Here is a 21,580-nt window from a genome sequence, read left to right as displayed (position 1 = left end):
GGAAACAGTTGGCGACAACGACTAAACAAAAGAATGACCATGCGATAAATTGATAGTGATAAATCTAGCTGCAAAAATTATCGCAAAGTCTGTGATTGGTTGGAATTCAAAATTTCATTACACTTCATTGGTCGAAAATGGTATGACGTCATATAAACGAAATAGACTAATACATAAGCCTACACGGGAAGACAGCATTTCAGGGTTACCCATTAAAGGAACTTTAGAAAGGTTAACACACATGCGCATTGTCGATAAACTCATTTATGCATATTCCGCATAACTTTCATTTTGTCAATAATGCCTCATTCACAATGTTGCTGTGTATTCAAACAACTATTGGTGTCGCAAATTTTCAGCGTGGTCAGAAACCGCCACTGATACGGCAATGGTGGCACAAAACGGCATATTTTAGTGTAGGTATATTACACATTTAATTTCCTTGCACATTGTGAGTGACATTCTTTTGTTTTTCAGATCCAACATGCCCTTCCTGCCCTACGTTAGACAGACGAGCAACGTAAGTAACCCTGTAGCTGTAACGTTATCCGAGTTTGATAGATAAACATAAGAACATAATCTAATAAATCATACTCCGGCATGCACAACAATGCACATTGATGACGTAAATAACAGCCCAGAAGAGCCTGAATTCAGGGGCAATGAAAGCAGTGTTGATAATATAATTAAAATTTCACAAGTCCGAAACAGAAATTCCCAGAATAGAATAAAATAGAATAGAATGTTTTATTTTCGCTGGCAGAGTTAAGGCCATAAGGTCTTCTCTTCCACTCAACTAGCAACATCATCCACAATTAGTTAAAATTAAAGCCAAACAACGTTTCTCTTAACATATCACCAGATACAACGCTACCATTCATTTTTATTGTAATTTATCTGTCCTCAATTTTCATCACGAAATTTCGTTCAAGAAATTAGAGGACAAACCGTAATATTTACTGGCAGCATGACAAAAAAAAAAAAAAAAAAAAGACATGATTGCGTGAAACGTTTATACGGTTCGTGATTGTTATTGCGAGCATGGTCGGGAATGTATGGATTTTGGGGTTTGAAATAAAAGTTTGATATTTCTTTTCATTTCTGTCTTCATACTCCCCGCATTTAAATTTAACAAGGCGGAGCCTTCTCGTTAACTACTTCATAATCGCTTCCTCATTCCAGGAGGCCTAGTCTACAGATAACAATGCAATTGATAGTCGAAACGATTCAGACATCAATATGACGACAATGAGTTGTTTGAAATTGTAATGAATAATAACATGTCATTACAGAGAATTGGATTCATTTGGAAATTAATACCACAGTTAAGTACTTTAGAACTAGACTATATTATTAAATTAACTATTTTTTTCAGTACAGCAATGCTCATAATAACAATTATGTATGAATAAAAATTAATTTATTATAATGTCATATTATATTTTCGCTATACTGGAGAATTAGCACGGTCACTTTGAACCGTGCCGTTACGTTTACCACCAAATTTAAGTAAATACACAATGTCACCAACATAAGAACATGACGTTGGTGTGTGGCGTAGTTGGCGGGAGAAATTTTTTCTCTCTCTGTCTACCTCCTTCGTTCTGAACATTATTGAGAGATAGCACCACTGTTAGCGACAATGTGTATTTGCGTAAATATTGCGAGTAAATTATGACGAGTGCCTTAGATGAGAGGCTCGGGACAGAAACAGTTTTGCTGTAGCGCATGCGCGGACCTCTCATGCAGTGGGAGCGTGATTCTTACTTGAATTTATTTTTGCGTGTGCTTGCAGATTAAATGATTGAGATCCCTTCTTGCTCCGGTTACAGGCCTTGCATTTACGAAGGTTATGTTATGTTAGGTTAGCTTAGATTAGCTTAGCTTTGGTTAGGTTAGATTAGTTTTGGTTAGGTTAGCTTAGCTTTGGTTAGGTTAGGTTAGGTTAGGTTAGCTTTGGTTAGGTTAGGTTAGCTTTGGTTAGGTTAGCTTGATTTGATTCGTCCATGTAGTAGTTAAAATTATATAATATGACAGTTTTTGATTCGTAATATTGTTAAAAAATTATAGGCCTATAATGAAAGCGGTGAATAATTTCATGGTCCTTAAATTTTTTTTTCGTAAAAGGCCAGGTATTTTTCTATAGGCTAGAAATAAAACAGCAACGCCGTCATAATTACGTACTTTACGCTTTGGCGAACATTAACCGGAAATTTACTTTCCGTCATTTTAATTGTATTCCGTGAAACACACCTTTTTTCCTGTTAATTTCCTTGTGATAATCTAGTTTATTATCTTATTATATCTTCATTTTCTTTTAATGCATTAAAAAAACCGCCGTTGTACTACATAAAACCTTGAACTTGACTAATGGAGTGAATTATTTAAGAATATAGTCGCGAATTTGACTACCACCATTTCGATTATATTTTGTTTGATACGGCTCGGTACGGCCCGGTGACTAGTGGCCAGCACGAGACGATAAAAGTCACCCTCGGCTCTCTTTTTGCGCATGCGCCATCGATGTAGTATTTCCGCTTCCGGTGTGATGCTGGGCCTCGTTGTAAGCCAACGAGTTAGATACTATAGAGAGGACAAAGATCTCAGAAAGTTGAAGATAATTGAACATTGGTCCGCCATGTTTCGGTTAGTCAAAACAAAGGGGCGTGGCTCGGATGTTGTAGGAAATGACTGTGATGAAGTTAGTATTATTGTGAATTGAGTTACATATTAAGACTATGTTAATAAGTAAAAAGTAAAATACAGACAAAACTTTACGTTTTATAACAGCTGTAGGCCTATGTTTTATTACTTTCACTAAATATAGCCCAGATATTAAATGACAAGCTATACTCGATGCTACCAAAGCAAAGCACCTAAAGACGGATGAATTTAATCGGCAGAAGAAAAATAAATAATTTTTTGACTTCGTCACAAATTTAATTACCTTACAGCTAATCTAACCTAATATGAAATCATGTAATTCAGTGCTCACCAGGTGATTTCAAGAGAGACGACGTATGTAACTAATAGTAGTAAAATATAGGAATGGTAGTGGCGAAAATTAAAAAAAAATATCCAGTAATTAAGTTATTGAGAAAAATTCATTTGAAATTGGAATTAACACAGAGAACTTTTGAAAACTGAAATTATTAAAACTACAAATAACCTCTTAGCATGCAACATAATAATTAAAGAATGGCACTAATAGAAAGTTACTCGTGATCATAACTCACCACATTTATTGAAACGATAAGATACTTACGATTAACATTGTTATCAGAAACAACAGGAGCCACAGCTAGGTACACTTCTTTTCGCGTGATGGAGACATCATGTAGTCTAATATAGTTTGAAACAAATATTGTCGCGTGATGGAGACATCGTGTAGTCTAATATAATTTGAAACAAGCATTGATCTCATACGTGTCTCGCAACTAGGCAGAGGCTTTTGCAGAATAAAACTGTTCTTACATTATTTTGAACAATACTGACAAATTGTGTGTGATGCAAGTGCTATCTTTCCTCTTTGATAACAAAAAGAGCCCTACGCATTAATAAAAAGAAAGTTGGAGTAGGCCCTATAAACACAATAAATACTAAACTCTTCATGGTACAAACTTATTAATACAGATATTTCGCTTATGCTGTCTGTCTTATCTTATAATTCTCTGCGGCAATGGTACCTGTATTGAGAGGGTTTAATTATCCAGCAACGAATATTATGATTTACGGTACATTTCATTTAAATCCGAGAGAATGAGACATTTTTGGAAATTTTAAAGTCTTAATTATTACTTTTTCATTTATAAATCAGCTTTTTACAAAACCTATAGCGAAATGTTTAAATTAAATATTGATGTATCTGAAAAATATAATACATGTACCAACTCGTTACAGTGTGCCTTTGAGAAGCACTTCTTGCGGAGGCTGGCGGTACTATAGACGCCATGTTTTTTAGGGAACGATCCATAGTACTGTTGGCCTCCGCAGGGAGCGCTTATCAGAGGTCTTTAGCCTCTCTATAGTATCTAACTCGTTGTTGTAAGCATAAAAATTGTTTTATTCACCGCATTCTAGATTCACCTTCGTCACGATCATATATTATTTACATTTCGGTGATACAAGTTACGCAATTATAATAATAGTGCATTGATAGATTTCACAATTATTACTCCAGACCCTGTTATCCAAGTCAAACGTTATTTTCGTATAATTGTATTCCAGAATATTTCCTCATAAGTCTTGATAGGCTATATGTATTAAAAGTTAATTTCTGGTGGTAGTATTGATATTAAACTTGGCTAACACAATATTCCATCTACAACTTCAGAGGGGCGGCAAGAACTAGCGCTGAGGTAGTTCTGGATATTTCAACTGTAAACCAACTTACGAATCTCGTGATATGCAAATAAATATCACCAAACGTAGGTGCCAACTTCAGAGGGGCTGCAAGACACTTTGTGTCCAAATTTATAAAACCAGGGGCATCACATCCAGTAAAATTAAGAGTGATCTCAGCCTTGTTAACAATTCGAAAGCGGCGAAACTAGCGCTGAAGTAGTTCTGGTGATTTCGGAAGTGAAAATTGTTGAATTTATAAGGGTTTCTTTTTATGTAGATACAGTTGATCGTATATGCATCATAGACAAATATATGCATGGCGTAACAAAACCCTAAACTAACCAAATCTAACCTGTCACAGATTCGTATATGCAACATGTATATAAGCGGGGAACTACTTCAGCACTAGTTTAGCCAAAAATTGAATTAATTTGTTTGAAAGATGAAGTAGGTTATAGGCCAAAGATTATTATTTGAGCTCTATAGAGAGTAGTGGCTTGGTTCGACTGGAACATATCGGAAAAAAGAAGATATATATTTTTTTTTGTTATTACCGGTATAGACCTATATTCATTATTATTTATTATTCCACAGTTGAGTAACAAAATGGACAAGGAACCATCCAAAAGAACAAATCGGGACACCCTTAGAACAATAGCATTTTAAATATCATGGTAAATTAGAAAACATACCACTAACTTTATGAGTTCCTGTAGGCCCTAAATGTTTTTATCCATCTAAATCACTGATAGAGGAGGTCAGCTGTCGAACATGTTAGTAAAGCAATTCACAGTGCCGCTATCTTTCCTGAATTTGAGATCGGTGAATCTTCACACATGCAACAGAGTGACTCCACTTCTCTATCCATGATCCACATTTTTGTAGTTCAGTTCAAATCTATGAACTATTGGGATCGAACAGTAATGGTCCTAAGTCTTACCAAGCGGAAATAACACAGAGCTAACAGTTAATTAACAGTGTATGGTAATTATGTAGTAATAATCGGCCAGGCCTCCATATTCCCGCAATAGAGGTCCAGGGCACCTTCGTTATCATATGTATTTTCTTTTATTAAATTTCGTTTGTATATGATTAACTTGTCATCCAGTATCCACTTTACACCCTGGATCTCTGTTGTAGTAAGATGATGGCCTGGCCGATATGACCTGTCGATGGTTTGTTTCTACACAATTATTAAAATATATGTATATACTTGGTAATGTATCTATCCTAGATCTCTATTACGGGAAGATGGCCTGGCTGATGATTACTACTTAATTACCCAAAATTTAAAACTAATCATTATCAACACTCGTTTTTAGGTTGCTTTTTTTTTTGTTATGATCGTCGTCGTAGGTGTGTGCTCGTTAATTGATTAGCAACGGCTATATAACTACTGATAATGAATAAATGCTTAATAAAGAAAATTGTCCCCACTGAAAGTGCAGTGAACGGGAATACAATGATAAATTGGGTTATATTAATGATAGTGAAACTAATGGCTCATCGTCGGGTGGCGATCAAAACCTTGTAATTCCAAAACTGGAAATTTTACAAGAGAAAGATATAATATTACTGATACGATATCATGTTCACGTGCTCTATTTTATGTACATGTCTTAAATGTCTGTTTAAATTCGACTGTTTACTAAATATGGTACTGCAATGTTTGCATACCACAGGCATTATTACAGAAGTTTGAAAACTAATCCATCAATCTCAAATGAAAGTAAAAGAAATCCAGTTCACAATTACAGCGGTAAATAAAACATTTTTATGCTTACAACGGGGCTCAGCGTCACACCGGAAGCGGAATTTCTTCACCGATAGCGCATGCGCAATAAAGGGAGCCGAGGGTGACTTTTATCGTCTCGTGTGGCCAGCGAGTAGAGTCGACTATCGATATTGGTCTGCCGTGCGTATTATCCAGTTGTTCCATATTTTATCACGGCTGGCTGAATTCGGAAATATTTTGTTTTAAACACATTAAAATTATTTCAATCATCAAAGGCCTACTATAATTAATAACGTCACCGTATTAACATAAAGTGCGATCAGATTTCTGGAGTGTAAAGGGCGTAAATGTTTCACAAAGACGCGAAATGACCCAGTGGCATTGCTTCCATTTTTACTTTCTCATATATTTGTGCGGAATACAAAAAAAAAAAATGCTGTGATGATAGAAAAAATAAATTTCCACATTTTAATGGAAATACACGTTTGTAACATATCTTATACCGAATGATGGTTTTCGGTATGCCGTATGTCTGTCTGTCCGCCTGTGTTAGTGAACAAATAGTGTGTAGTGTGTGAAAGGGTTCAAAGAGTTACCGTCACTTTTTCTGCAAGGGGCACCATTCACTAGTTACGGCAGTGATGCAGATTTCGTCATTTGTGTTCTTCCTAAGTGTAAGTAATATATCTTATCTTCATCGAGATAAAATTGTGGCTTAAGGAAGATATTTATGTTCATCCAGTCCAGGCTGATAACAATAACAACGCCATCAGTGGCGAACGAAACGCTGGCGGGAGATGGAAAATAAAATAAAACGAATCTCTCCGCAGATAATTATGGGAAACTGGGAAAAAACATTTATGTCCTATCCTTAAAACGTAATAATAATAATAATAATAATAATAATAATAATAATAATAATAATAATAATAATACCATTATTGTTATTATTATTACTATTATTATTATTATTATTATTATTATTATTATTATTATTACTACTACTACTACTACTACTACTACTACTACTACTACTTCTACTTACTTACAAATGTATTTTAATCCTTTGCAGCACAAATTTAAGTTTTTATGTTTTTGATATCGTGGATCATAACAAAGCTTCGATCTATTTTTTTTTATTTAAAAAATGCAAACAATTTTAAACACACATGGTACCTCTATGTATCCACAAAGCATGGTTTCATGGTGGAACATCTGTGCTGTAATTGTAGAGAAAGAAAGAAAACTGTGGTTCTTCTGAACAACCACTATGCTTCAAAAGGTTAAGGAACCCGCAGGTTCATTGCCGTCCTCACATAAGCCCGCCATCAGTTCCTATCCTGTGCAAGATTAATCCACTCTCTACCATCATATCCCACCTCCCTCAAATCCATTTTAATATTATTCTCCCATCTACGTCTCGGCCTCCCCAAAGGTACTTTCCCTCCGGCCTCCCAACTAACACTCTATATGCATTTCTGGATTCGCCCATACGTGCTACATGCCCTGCCCATCTCAAACGTCTGGATTTAATGTTCCTAATTATGTCAGGTGAAGAATACAATGCGTGCAGTTCTGCGTTGTGTAAGTAACTTTCTCTATTCTCCTGTAACTTCATCCCTCTTAGCCCCAAATATTTGTTTATTATTATTATTATTATTATTATTATTATTATTATTATCATTATTACTATTATTATTACTATTATTATTATTGAGATATTTAATATGCATTTAACCCAGGGTACAGGGTATGTTTTCCTGTATTCGAATTTGATTTTCGCGTCAAAAATACACCGGTATCTATCAACTGAAATATCTGGCTTTACTACCTAGTTAGTAGCTCTGTATTTTCAGCGCTGAATTAATCTCGTACTAAGCGATAAAATTGGCTGTTATGAAACATATTATGCGTATTAACTAACGGTAAACAAGACTGCATATAGTTGTAATCTATAGCACAATGCTTAACACATTTTATATCTGGTTTTAAAATAATAGCCTACCTTGTATGAATATGCTCTATAATACTGCTATTTTGACTTTAATACATTCATTATATTTTAAAATTTATGGACTGCTGAATTCAACACTGACACAAATATTAATTACGCCACTGATGTTGCTTACGTCACTGTTTTTTCTCCATGAACTTATCTGTTACATCGAGATAAAAATTGTGCGTGGATTAAATAGGATTGCTACATTCGCAAAGTCCAGCCTGTGTCAAGATATCGCGTTATCAAGTGGGTCTTCTGGGAACGCGTTCATTCTTGAGAAGATGATAAAATGATTATCCGCGACTAAACCTGGCGCTCCGCCCATGAATTGTTGTAAGTCAGTAGTGCCGACGCTTATCTATTTTAATTAGACTACCAGCCAACAAGTCAAATTTCTATCGTTGCCTGCGACACGTACGGGCTATTCCATCTCAAATCGACCGAAATATAGAGAAAATTGACCTTGCAATTTTAAATACAAGAGAACATAGAGAACTGTGATACAATGCTTTGTGCAAAGTTTGAGGCATCAGAACTTCATAGTGTTTAAATTAAAAATATTTAAATTTATCGTATTTTCATAAAATTAGCAACTTTAAACTGTTGTGGCTCCGAAACTCTTTCACCCAATGATCAAAATCATGGTTTATTTTGATGCTGAGAAATTAAAGTTTATATTGATAGTTTTTCTTACTTTTTATGGAAATGGAGAAATTTAGATTTTTCTTCATTAAGACGCCTTTGCCCACGAAAAAATATTTTTAAAATATATGGTTAGTTTGGCATTGAAAGTACAAATAAACACATATTTTTTACTGGTGCAACATTAATAAGAAAGTATTGAAAAATCAAATAAAGAAAATAAATAGTACGTGCGTGAGCTAACCAGCTGACTGTGAGGCGGGAGCTAGCCTAGGCAAGCAAGGCCAGGAGACATAAACACGTGATGTTTCGTCTACTAGCGCATAGCTGGGCTAGCTTTATCACAGGTTTTCATAAACACAGGAGTAAAATGACGCCCACCGCTCGCTTATCTTCATCTCTCGGCCAGTGCGTGCTGTGTTGTGCCTTTCAAGTCTAGGCGTGTGAAAATAATCTATTTAATACCCACGAAACTTATTGCCGATCACTAAGCAAACAATGCCGAATCCCTCTTAATAATGCAAGGTTTTTCTCAATATTTTTTTACATTTTTACAAATGGCCACAAAGCGTAAAAGTAAGTAAAATCAGATTATCTGTCTCTCTGTTACAATAAAAATAAGGATTACTTCTTATCATAACCTACCAAATGTCAGCTTCAAAATGAGCTCTCGTTCAATGTTCTGCAGTAGGTAAATGGTTCCAGAGTTCTGAGCGCTGAAAGAGGGTTTTTTTTTTTTTTAAATAAGCTAAATTTGTCGCTCAACAATACGAAAACCGTTTGACTTTCGATAGTATATTTTTGAAAATGCACTCTCCTCAGCACCTTGTATAAATAGGGAAAAAAATTAGAGTATAAAAAAATGCGAGGTTTTTTACTGATCGATTTCATATGGAACAGCCCGTACGGGTGTTGTGCAGGGACAGGAAGCCGTCGCTTTTTGGAGCGAGAGGCCTAAAGGCCCATTCACAATGAAAATTAAACATAACCGTAAACTCCAAACTTTCATGCTTATGCTTACGTGATTTGCAAACAGAACACAATCGTGGAGCGCTGAAGTATACGACAGAATATGAGGAAATGGCGTCGTTGTTATGTTTCCATGGTTACCAAGTATCTTAGCGGTAAACCTAATTTTATTACATAAATTCTGAAATAATATATAATAACTCACAAAATCAGTACATACACTAAACAGTATGTCCAAGTTATACACAACTTGCAATTCCATAAATGACAATTTCGTTAAATTTGGTGAAATCACAGATGTTTTTCTACCAATAGACTAAATTGCACAAAGCCAATCTTATTTTACTACATTTTCTGAATATTTTCGTTTTACAACTAAAAAATTGTATTCACATTGACATGTATACTATAATAAAATACAAATAAATTGAATAATTAAAGGAAGAAAATCTCATCTAAATAAGAGGATTCGGGGAAGGATGCAAGAATACTTGTAGCTTTACCGCGCTGAATGGCGATACCAATGCGCTGACGTAGATATTGACTGCTTCGAGGGTCCCCAGAAAGCTGCACTAAACTTCTGCCTATGGTGGAGATGAGAGCTTTGGCTTCACTACACCATGATCTAAACGTTTCAACCGCAAAAGGGACAAAAATATAATTATCTGCAAGATGTTTATATTTATGGTGTTTACTGACAGCGGCAGGTCCTGGTGTCTTAGAGGTTGAAGACAGATGAGAAGGGGGTTATGTTTATGTTCCCATCGTGAATGATGGTATGACTTCTTGATTTTACCGTAACGTTTATATTCTTAAGTTAACGCTTACGTTATGTTTAATTTTCATTGTGAATGAGCCTTTAGTCTTAACTTCTCCTTCAATCCATCCATTTCTTTCGAGTGAAGTGAGACAAATACATCAACATCACAGTGCCAGTGATTTATATATATTTTTTTTATTTAGTAGGTTATTTTACGACGCTTTATCAACAGCTTAGGTTATTTAGCGTCTGAATGAGATGAAGGTGATAATGCCGGTGAAATGAGTCCGGGATCCAGCACCGAAAGTTACCCAGCATTTGCTCATATTGGGTTGAGGGAAAACCCCGGAAAAAACCTCAACCAGGTAACTTGCCCCGACCGGGAATCGAACCCGGGCCACCTGGTTTCGCGGCCAGACGCGCTGACCGTTACTCCACAGGTGTGGACCAGTGATTTCTAGTAGAGTTTATATCCTGGATTGCAGTCGGCTTCTATTGCTGGAAACAAAGATAAACTAGTCTGGCCTAACCCCAAGATGCCTCAAGGCTCTTCCATGTTGACGGCACATGGCAGTTTTGTCAATGTTGGACCTATTTCTCTCCCATCACCAAATGATTATTTAGATGAATGACACTGAATAGAACTACTGACAGTCGCTTGTTTACAGAATTGCGTTTGGGCGTGGGTTCGATTCCAGCTTGGACTGATTACCTGGTTTTGTTTTTTTCCGAGGTTTTCCCCAGCCGTAAGGCGAATGTTAGATAATCTATGGGGAATCTTCAGCTTCATCTAAGGATGCCAAACTTTCTGAAATAATTTTAGTTTGGTCTTTGAATATGCAGGAATTTCGTCCGAACAAATGTGACATTTTACAATTCCTTTGCAGAACGAAAAGTTACATTTGTTCATATGAAACCGCTGCACTTTTAATGAACAAAACTAAAATTCTTTCAATCATTTATTATCATAATACACTGCTCTCTTAAATTCACTAAGGATATTGGGAATTAAATCAATGGCTTTCCCAAAACACGCTATGAAATATTTCATATAAAACAACTTTTATCTCGAAGAGGAGGCGAAAACGAGCAAAATTGTATAACACTTTTTTGTTTGAAATATCTCAAAGAATACCCCCCTGAAATTAATGACATTAATTACGGTTGACTCTGTATAATATATGTGATCACTTGATCAGGGGTAGAATCTATTGTCGGACCATCGGATCTGTGCCCCTTCAGCGCTGTCGTCGTTCTTGGAAAAGTTAACGCCTGTACTCACTCCATTCCACCCGCTTTCCTCCCACCACGTTAAGCAGCAGGCCACGAACCTTGCCGAATAGGGATGTTGCCAAACTTCCGTCAAACGGTGTCATAAATAACTGGTCCTCCATGCTACAATATTATTTCTTTCAATCAAAATACATCTTGTATCTCTACATTTTTTAAACCTAAATCCCACGTCTCGAATCACTTTCCGTAGTTTTTCTCTCCAACCTTGGAAATTATTGCTTCTCTCGCAAGCTTCAGTAATTTCTTCAATGTTGAAACTTCTTTCTGAACGGTATAAAATTCTTGTATCTTTCTTCTTAAAATACATCGGTTCATATCATCTACAAGAATTAAAAGTTCCCTTGGTCTGTTCTTCTCTGGTGATTCTAGCTTTTCATCTCTTGCAGAGACTCCCTCTCTCCTGATTTTCTTTATTAGGAGTTCTGACCTGTCTATACAAATTACATAAAATGTTGTGGGAGGATAATATTAAAATGGATTTGAGGGAGGTGGGATATGACGATAGAGACTGGATTAATCTTGCTCAGGATAGGGACCGATGGCGGGCTTATGTGAGGGCGGCAATGAACCTTCGGGTTCCTTAAAAGCCATTTGTAAGTAAGTAAGTATTATTAGTATTAGTTAAGTAAGTAATTTTAATACATCATCAATTGAAATAAAATAAGCCTCACCTGTGATCGCAGCTGCTCTTTTCGTTGCCTGATTTATAGGAAACAGGTATTGACCTGTTTGTTTCTCTTCATCGCAAAATGCTATTACCTACTTGCTTAATAATATTTCTTTCGCCACTCCGTGCTACAGTATTCATGCTGAGTTGACGAACACTGGACTGCAAGTGCAAATAAACTGTCCCGCAAGAAGGCCAAAATTGTGAGTAGGGGGGGACAGAAAGGGAGAGAGATAGGAATGCCGGGAGGGAAATGAATTACCGAGACTGAGAAGGAATTAAGGTTGACGCTCACTGGCACGAACCGACCGGAACGGAAATCTACAGCAGTCCGTCTTCCGCGGAAGCTCTGACGCTCACTGCTCGGAATATTCCGGTACAGTCGACAGGCAGTCTGGTTTAAACATGGAGTGGGATAGTAGTTCCGAAGATTATTTTATTTTACAGAGTCTTTAGCTGATGAGGAAGAAAAAAAGAAAATATGGGTCCATAACTAGAGCCAGGATTTTATGTAATGTGAAAATGAGAACTATGTAGACTACATAAATATGAAGCTAAAAATGACGAAGTATGTAGATAAATATGTAATAAATAAAAAAACGTTGGTAATTTAAAATCTAAGCTTTATTAGATGTATTTTTGCACACTAATAAAAAATTACAGGTGCACATGTGATTGGACCACATTGTTTGGAGGCGCAATTAATAATTAAATATTTTTACATATTTTCTGCGGTTATTGATCGTCTCGTCAACGGCAACCCATACGTAGGAATCATCAAGTCCATCTCTAATCGTTTTCATTGTGTCAGTATAACAGCAGTTCAAATATTTTTTCCGGAGTGTTGATTCATGCGAAATATTGAAGTTGCAGTATTTGCGTAGGAATGCTTGGAACTTTGGAACTCCAAGTTTATACCACTGTATGTTTGCAGCAACCATTGCCATGCACAAATTTTTATTAAATTCACTTGTAGAAGACGAATGTTTCAGCACCACTTGTGTAAGAAGAACTTTTTCTTTTCGACGGAGCACGTTTTTTATTTCTCACATGAAGTCCAATTTTTAAATGCTATTCTAATTGTGACTTCATGGAGCACCCAATGCGTTTGTCACACACTTTGGACTGCACGATTTTACCATTTTAGTAAAGGAATCGTCAATTGAAATCCAGTCTTTTAACTTGGATGCGAATGGCAGTAGGCTTGCTACTTGTATTACCTGATGTCAAAATAAGTTTCTTAAAAAGAAAACAGAAAAAACTATTGTTTTCTTTTAGAGCAACTGATTGGGGGTGTTTGTGCGAAACGGTCATACCCACAGTGTAATTTTCATTCTTTCCTTCACTACTACCATTCGCATTGGTATTTGTACCTACTTTACCGTTACTTCTCAAGGGATATAGCCTACAAACTATTAGCATTGCAAAGAGATGTCCATTTTTTGACAGAATACGTTATTATTTTCAATTATCAAATTATATTTATGCACTAGAGACGAAGGGATAAGCTTTATAAACAATTTTAAAAAATAACTTAAGCATTACGTAGAGAGAAAATTAGTGAAAAAAGGTATATATATTCTTTCAAAATATGCAATATCCTTCAAAATATTTAAAAATGTATAATATATGCCAAAGTATTTATTTTGCACCAAAATATGTAAAAAACATTTAAACTTCGGAATAATGATACCTTTCGTTAATCCTCGATGCTACGTACCCATTAGAGTTCTACGAAATGTTTATTTTGCCATTATTCAGTCTACCATTCAATATGGTATAGGCCTAATTGTTTGGGGTGGAAGTACAAACATTAATCTTAGTTCGTTAAATTTACTACAAAAGCGAATAATTAAAATTTGTTTGAAGAAACGTTTCGATTATCCAACTAAATTAATTTATTCTGAATTTAATGTATTTAATATTGAACAAATTTATAAGTATACGCTGTTAAAATTTTATCATAAAAATCGTAATAAGTTTGTATTACAGACACATAATTATGACACAAGACGAAATAGTAATTCAACATTGATAGAACCTAAATATCTCACATCTGCTGGTCTAAAGCATAGCATTAATTTTGGCCCTCGGTTGTACAATGCTTTAACTAAATTACACCCAGAACTTCTAACATGTAACCCACTAACATATAACAAGAAAATTAGAAACGTGTTAATATCTTCAATTTGATTAAATAAATTTATAGTCTAGCCTATGTGTATGAATTAATCAACCTATATTATATTTGTATTCTATAATTTTGAAATATATATATATATATATATATATATATATATATATATATATATATAGTCCTACTTTTCACGTGCGATATTATTCTTCTCTAGTGTTAATATTATATTATATAATTCCATTGCCGCTGTAATTTAAATTTTAGTTCCTATTTTATTTTACTTATTTATTTTTATTATTTTTTTCTATATTTCTCTTATATTAATATTGTATTATATAATTTCTATAACTGTAATTTTAATTTTATTTCCTATTTTATTTCATATTCTCGTATAGGCCTATTAATATTATATCTTAACTGCGACCGAACACGAGCGCTGCTCATTCGGTCTCAGATTTTGTTAATACTACTGTATCTCCTATTTTATATTGATTGTATTATTTCATTTCCATTTGTCTTGTTTGTTTGTAATTATATTCTTTATTCTGTATATTTAAGTTTAAATTTAAATTTAATATGATTCGCGGACTTTTAGCTTTCCTTATAGCTACATATGTAGGAACGGAATATGTAATTACATACAATCCGTGCTCTAGTCATAACAATATAAAAAAGTGTTTTGATTAATTTAACCATCTTTGCCCACATTTGTGTAAAGATCGAGTAATGGTTTTTTTTAGTACTTTCGTATGAGCGAAGAAAAATGTTTAAAACTTCATCTGTTATTAGCATCTGAAATAATGAAGGGAAACATCACATTTCGAAGGCCAATCAGCACAGAAGCGCGATTAGCACTGTTAAAATTAACTTTTCATCACCCATTTTAAGAATAATCTGTCTGGACAACGCACCAGCACATGTTGAGTGGGAAAGTACTGAGAACAGCCAACACACTTTTCTCCGAAGACCAGCGAAGACATACGAATGCTCACGAACGTCATCGGAAATTCCGCTAGGGTCGTGTCGCGAGAACCCTGTCCGTCAGGACCGGCAGCCGGTTGCTTCCGTTCGGACAAGTGAGCGTTTGCCGTTTAAAATACATGCATACGTCTCTCGCAGAATATTTCCGGTTCGTTCCGGTCGGTTCGTGCCAGTGAGCGTCAACCTTTAGAGTTCAGTTCGCATATCTTACGGGGGCACAGATCCGATGGTCCGACTATACAAACCTCTGTCGAGCTATCTGCCATACACTCACTTGGGGGCTAACGGGGAAACTTTTAGGCGTTTTGAGCTATTTATATACGTACAATTTCTGGTTACAGGTTTCACTGGATGTGTACAGGAGTAAAATGGCACGTCCGAACATTACGTCAGAGTCATACGAGGTCAAGATGGCGACGCTGCTGCTGGAACGATGTATGCATGCGGCCAGGCCTTTCCGCCTGGCCTGCCGAATGCAGGCCGTGCCTCTGTTCGGCGACATCGTGCTGAAAATGGGACAGCGCGCCATACTGATTCACCTGAAACCAGGAAAAACTGTGCTGGACGCGTCCCAGCTGCTGCAGCTTCGAGGAGAGTTCAGTCTGCTCAAATATCTGAGGGCGGTCTCAGAAATAAAGCAGCAGTGGCACAGGGTCAGAGATCTGGAAGAGTGCGGCACGTTTGAAGACGCCGTTTTCGTTGTTTACACAACAGCGACCATGTCCACAGCTACCGACAACGATGACAGCAGCACCGACTGGCAGAAAACGCTGAGGACTGGGGGAAAATGCTTGAGGATTTCTGAAGACACTCACCCAGACGTGTGTGAACAGTTGAGGAGCTTGGAAAGACACACACAGCTGCTGTCTACGACGAACTACACGTCGCCCGAGGCAACCCAGAAAGAACTCCTGGCCTTCGTGAAGAGAGTCTGGAATGTCAGGGCTGCCACTCTGCCGGGGATAATCGAGCTCAACAAATTTCTGAAAGAACTGAATGATTTAGGAGACGTGTCTCGTTACGAAGAATATCTGTCAAAGCTTTGGATTTTCGCAGGACAAGCGACGCCGTCTGAACTGGAGGACCAAATTAAACAAGGAGTGAAGAAGCAAGTTGAAGACTGGTACAGGAGTTCGAATGAGGTCCTCACCGAGAAGTCAGCAATATGTGAAGCTGATGCATCAGTGTAATTAAGTTATGTGCGTGCACTGAGAGGGTACCTCAACCGAGCAACTGCCTCGAGTAGTGCAGTCATCAGTTAAGCTACGGTCACATATCGCTACTTTTGCAGCGCAATTTTTGTACTGCAGCTGCAAAAGCTGCGTGTCGTGTTCACACGTAAGCCAAAAGTAGCGCGCTGCATGCTACTTTTCGTGCTGCGCAACCCGAGTGCTGCAAAAGTTGCAACTGAAGGTTGCGAGTCTGTTCACACGCAAGGCGCTACTTTTGCAGCCGCAGTCATGCTGCAGGTTTCCATCTCCGTGTTGACTTCTCAATATACATTTTGTGGTTATGTTCGCATTATTAAGAAACTCATGCGAAAGCTTACTTATCTATTATTTGCTTTTCTGTCGTATCTAGTATTCAGAAATTGGCAGTATTTTTTACTATAAAGCTTTTAAAAACGCCCATATACTTAAATGATAACCAACAGTATATTCACGTAATCAATGTTGGCAACCCTCCTGTTTGGAACTACGCTACGGAAAATTTAAAAAATGAATAATATCGTCAGCAATTATGCTCAGACTGTGTTGTGCATTTAATAACTGTTACAAATAATTTATTTTCATCACATTTAACATTAAAATATATCCAAACAATAAAAGCATCATTGGCACATTTGGGTGGCAACACTGGTCGCAACCGCAGCAAAAGTTTCAACAAAACCGACATCAAAAATGCTGCGGCTGCAACCCTGAGAACCCTGTTCACACGTCGCTACTTCTAAGCTGCGCGCAGCATGGAAAAGTAGCGGGCAGCAGGTTCGGCAGCAGCTACTTTTCGGGTTGCACGTTGTTCACGCGTTGCAGTACGAGAGTTGCGCAGTTTTTTGTACTGCAGCGCTGCAAAAGTAGCGACGTGTGACCGTACCTTTAGGCAACAATGCTTCTTTACTGCTGCATTCTGTGATACGTCGAATTGAAGAAAATAAAAATAAACAGCGACAAGGGCTACGTTGGTCGTTGGCGGTTAAGGAGTTATTTTGAAAGCGATTGTAAATGTAGGCTCTAACTTACCGGAACGGATTCGTTCGGCGCGTTCGAATTGCATTATTTTAAATGGAGAATCGCCCGCTTGCCCATATCGTCTCTGTCCACATTACCGGATTCCGTCCAGAATTCTGGCCGGAGAATTCTAAACGGCTTTCCTTACGGGCCAATATCGAAATAAAGAATGTCATGAAAATTATATCGATTGCAAGGACTTCAATCAAATACCTTACTATAATAATACCGGACAGCTGTATACTAGCAGCATTGGCGTGAGTGCGAAAAATCGCGGACCTGACATCTAGCGCAGAGGGCTGGAATTACGTCCACAAATACAAATATAAACATAGCGGGATTCGGACTATTGTTTAAAACGTGAGTTACTAATGTGGAATTATATACGAAACACTTAAGAAATGTTGAATAATATTTAATGTAAAATTATTATCTTATATCAAAGCTGCATATTATGAAAAATATTGCATACTTCATATTACTTTCCGTAATTAATTGTTACATATTTTTTCTTTGGTTTACCGAGACAAAATCAATTCTGATATTAGGAATGAATTTACAGTAATGTTTCATATACGCATTGCTGACAACTGCAAAGATAAAATTGATAGTAATCTGATGCTTGTAATAATTAGTAACTTCTATTTATTTATTAGGTCTAAATAAAAAAAAACTAATTTGTATTTTTCTATCAACTCAAAGACGAAGGAATTAGGCCTACTAAAGAATATTGTTGACTTACGTTTTATGAACTGTCGGAAATCGAAAGTACGATTTGGAGCAGTTTGTAATGCTTAAATTGTCACAATTATAAACAGCACATATACACCCTGACATTTTAACACTAGTACTAATTCATAAAACTATTAACAAATTAACTAGCCCAGCAACAATATACATTGCAGTTGACTACAGCTTGTATCGCGAGTATCTCCATCCCGGCAGGTAGGTAGCAGCACCATCGTCGTTCGCACGTAAAACTGCTAGCTGTCCGATATTATTATAGTAAGGTATTTGCCTCCAATCGCGGTAATACTGAAGATATAAATGAAACGGATGACGCGAAGCTTAAATTGTTAGCCCAACAAGGGCCTTACAGTTTGTCAAATTAGAATTACAGCAAGGTAATATGTAAAAAGATCGTGTAAAATGAGATTAGGGAAATATTGAATGAACCAGGTATGTTCTTCATAGTTTATTTAAGTTACAGAGCTATTCATTTTATTTCTAGGTCCAATTTAGAAGACTACAATGTAATAGTGCGCTCTAGCGGTAAATTACAACACAATTTGATTATTAATTCGGAAATGTGGACAAGTGAGCGATACTACAATAAAAATGCGAACGCGCCGAACGAATTTTTTCCGTTACGTGTGCGCATACCTTAATACGGAGATATACTAGAAGTGATGATATTTGAATCAGTTGAACATACCACAATAACTACTATAGAAAGTGATACTACACCTAAACGACTTGCACAGAATTCCGAAAAATGTACGGTAAAGGCACTTTCGTACTTGTTACGTACAATATTTTGTTTCTATTATGTCGCACTTACTTCTTGTTAAAATAAATAATATAATTAATTTTGAAGAGGTACACATAAGAGAATAATTGAAAAAAAAATGACTGTGGATGGATGGAGAAATTAGTTTTGTTTGTTATCAAGAAGGCTATGAGTGTTGCTTGGAAACAATTGAAATTGTTTGGGAGACAAATGAAATTGTTTATTGAGTCTGAAAGATTTCAAAATGGAGACATGTGCAAAATAACCTTCCACAAGAGACTATTAATATAAACATTTGAATGTTGTCCTGTTTTATTTTTGTTGATATTATTGAAATTTGCATTTGAAGACTTTTGTGCCGTATAGTTCACTTTCCGGACTGATTTGATCAACGTAAACTAGTCAAATGCAACGTGAGTGTGAAACAAACAAATTTTACGCTCGAGACAAGGCTTATTTGGAATATTTGCTTCATTTATTGGTTCTAAAGTTAGGAAGATCTCATACATGAGGAAAGTGATTACCATTAAGCAAATATTGGTCATTAAATTAAGGTTTCTATCTACATATTGGAGATTCGTTTACAAGTTTACAATATCCTTTCCATGTATCAATATCGAGCATTGTTGCAAAATTTGTGATGCAATAGTAGGAACGTTAAGTATTTTTTTTTTTAATTTTTGTAGGTTATTTTACGACGCTTTATCAACAGCTTAGGTTATTTAGCGTCTGAATGAGATGAAGATGATAATGCCGGTGAAATGAGTCCGGGGTCCAGCACCGAAAGTTACCCAGAATTTGCTCATATTGGGTTGAGGGAAAACCCCGGAAAAAACCTCAAGCAGGTAACTTGCCCCGATCGGGAATCGAACCCGGGCCAGTGTTAAGTATTATGTAAATGTAAGTTACAGTAATAAAACTGTTTACCTATTTCTTAAATCAATGAGCTGTAATATTATGTACTGCAAAAGCGTTTAAAAGGTTACTAAGTTCGTTGTCCATTGTAAAGAAGGAGGAGGACAAGTTATTTAGCTACGTCCAAAGAGAGCGAGCTATTCACATCGAAGCACGGTTCAACAGGACTAGAAAGTCGGAGTAGGCTATATCGAAGAGACTTTCGCAAGTTTTATGCGTGAATACGTCGCTGATAGAATTGCTGTTAAGGTAAACTCAACAGTGACAATCAACATCTTTTCTTTCGAGATACTCTGGAAAACCGGTATATCTTCGCTGTACTGGGACTCCTTGGAGTAACCATCTTGTACGCATTGAAAGTAAATATGTCGGTTGCTATAGTAACCATCGTACTCTTGTTTGCTATCCGTGGCTTATAACCCCGCTCCTATTTGCGCTCAAAATTCTAATTTTCGCTCTTCTCTCAACTTTATTCGCGAATTTTTCCAATTTAACTTGTCGATTGCTGACTGTTGCTCAATTGAAGTTATATCCCGATTCATTACGAATCGTTTAATACCACTGCGAACATTCTAAGACTTTACATTCTCAAGTTACACTGCCTCGGCTGCCGCGCGACCAGCCAATTCCTGTCTCAACTTCCAATCTCCCGCATATAGCTAGATGACGTCATTAGCTCCAACTCAAGGTCACGTTAGTTACATTGATTCTTCGTGTGTCGATCGTCGTTTACTCCATTGGAATATGTTGTGCAGTTTAGAAATTATAAACGCGACAAAACTGGCCTAAAAATGAGTCGGTCGACTTTCTGCAATGACACCCTTAGTACTAGACGGAATTCAGCACGCTGTAACGTTTTAATCTAGCCAAGAATGAAACCTATACAGTATAAATTCTCAAAACTAAACAGTCGTAGTTCCTCGAAAATATGTTCAAGACGAAGAAAGACAGTACAGGTTATAATTATAAAATCATTATTTATTTACATGATAAACATTTATAAATGAATAATAAAGCAATTCATAATAAAAGTGATTCATCAGAGTTGTTGGATTTTATTTCTTCTAATTACCAACCAATTGAATGTCTCCGTCTGCAGTTAAAATGTCACAACTAAGTACCGGTAGTTTTATATATGCTATGCAACCTGTCGCATTTCCCTTCCAAAGCCACTTTTTACTCCATTATCTCCTGGCCTAGTTGCCTCATGAGCGACGACGTATTGGTGACACTCATAGGTTCCAATTTATCTTCGGACAGTGCTGACGAAACAACAATAGTTGCACGTAAGTACGGATAGATTTCATTTTCAGTTTTCCAGCAACCATTTCCAACATATTCTATTAATAATTAACTTAAATGTAACTGATATTACAGCATCAAGCATAACGTTCAAGCAA

At 36.4% G+C, this 21,580-nt stretch overlaps 1 protein-coding gene across 1 annotated transcript in view; it reads left to right on the top strand.

Annotated features, from left to right (window-relative positions):
* Positions 1–21,224, top strand: part of LOC138711983 (trichohyalin-like) — a 35,207-nt gene extending 13,983 nt beyond the window's left edge. Inside the window, exons 4-5 of the mRNA XM_069843306.1 lie at positions 478–520; positions 15,869–21,224. Of these exons, the coding sequence (XP_069699407.1) occupies positions 478–520; positions 15,869–16,717 (892 nt within the window). The 3' untranslated portion in view covers positions 16,718–21,224. The remainder of the gene's footprint in view (positions 1–477; positions 521–15,868) is intronic.
* The last annotated feature ends 356 nt before the right edge of the window (positions 21,225–21,580 follow it).

This window comes from Periplaneta americana, chromosome 2, assembly GCF_040183065.1.
Source record: "Periplaneta americana isolate PAMFEO1 chromosome 2, P.americana_PAMFEO1_priV1, whole genome shotgun sequence".
Taxonomy (NCBI): Eukaryota; Metazoa; Arthropoda; class Insecta; order Blattodea; family Blattidae; genus Periplaneta; species Periplaneta americana.
The sequence above is the reverse complement of the archived record's forward strand: the minus strand, read 5'-3'. Positions and strand labels throughout refer to the sequence as shown.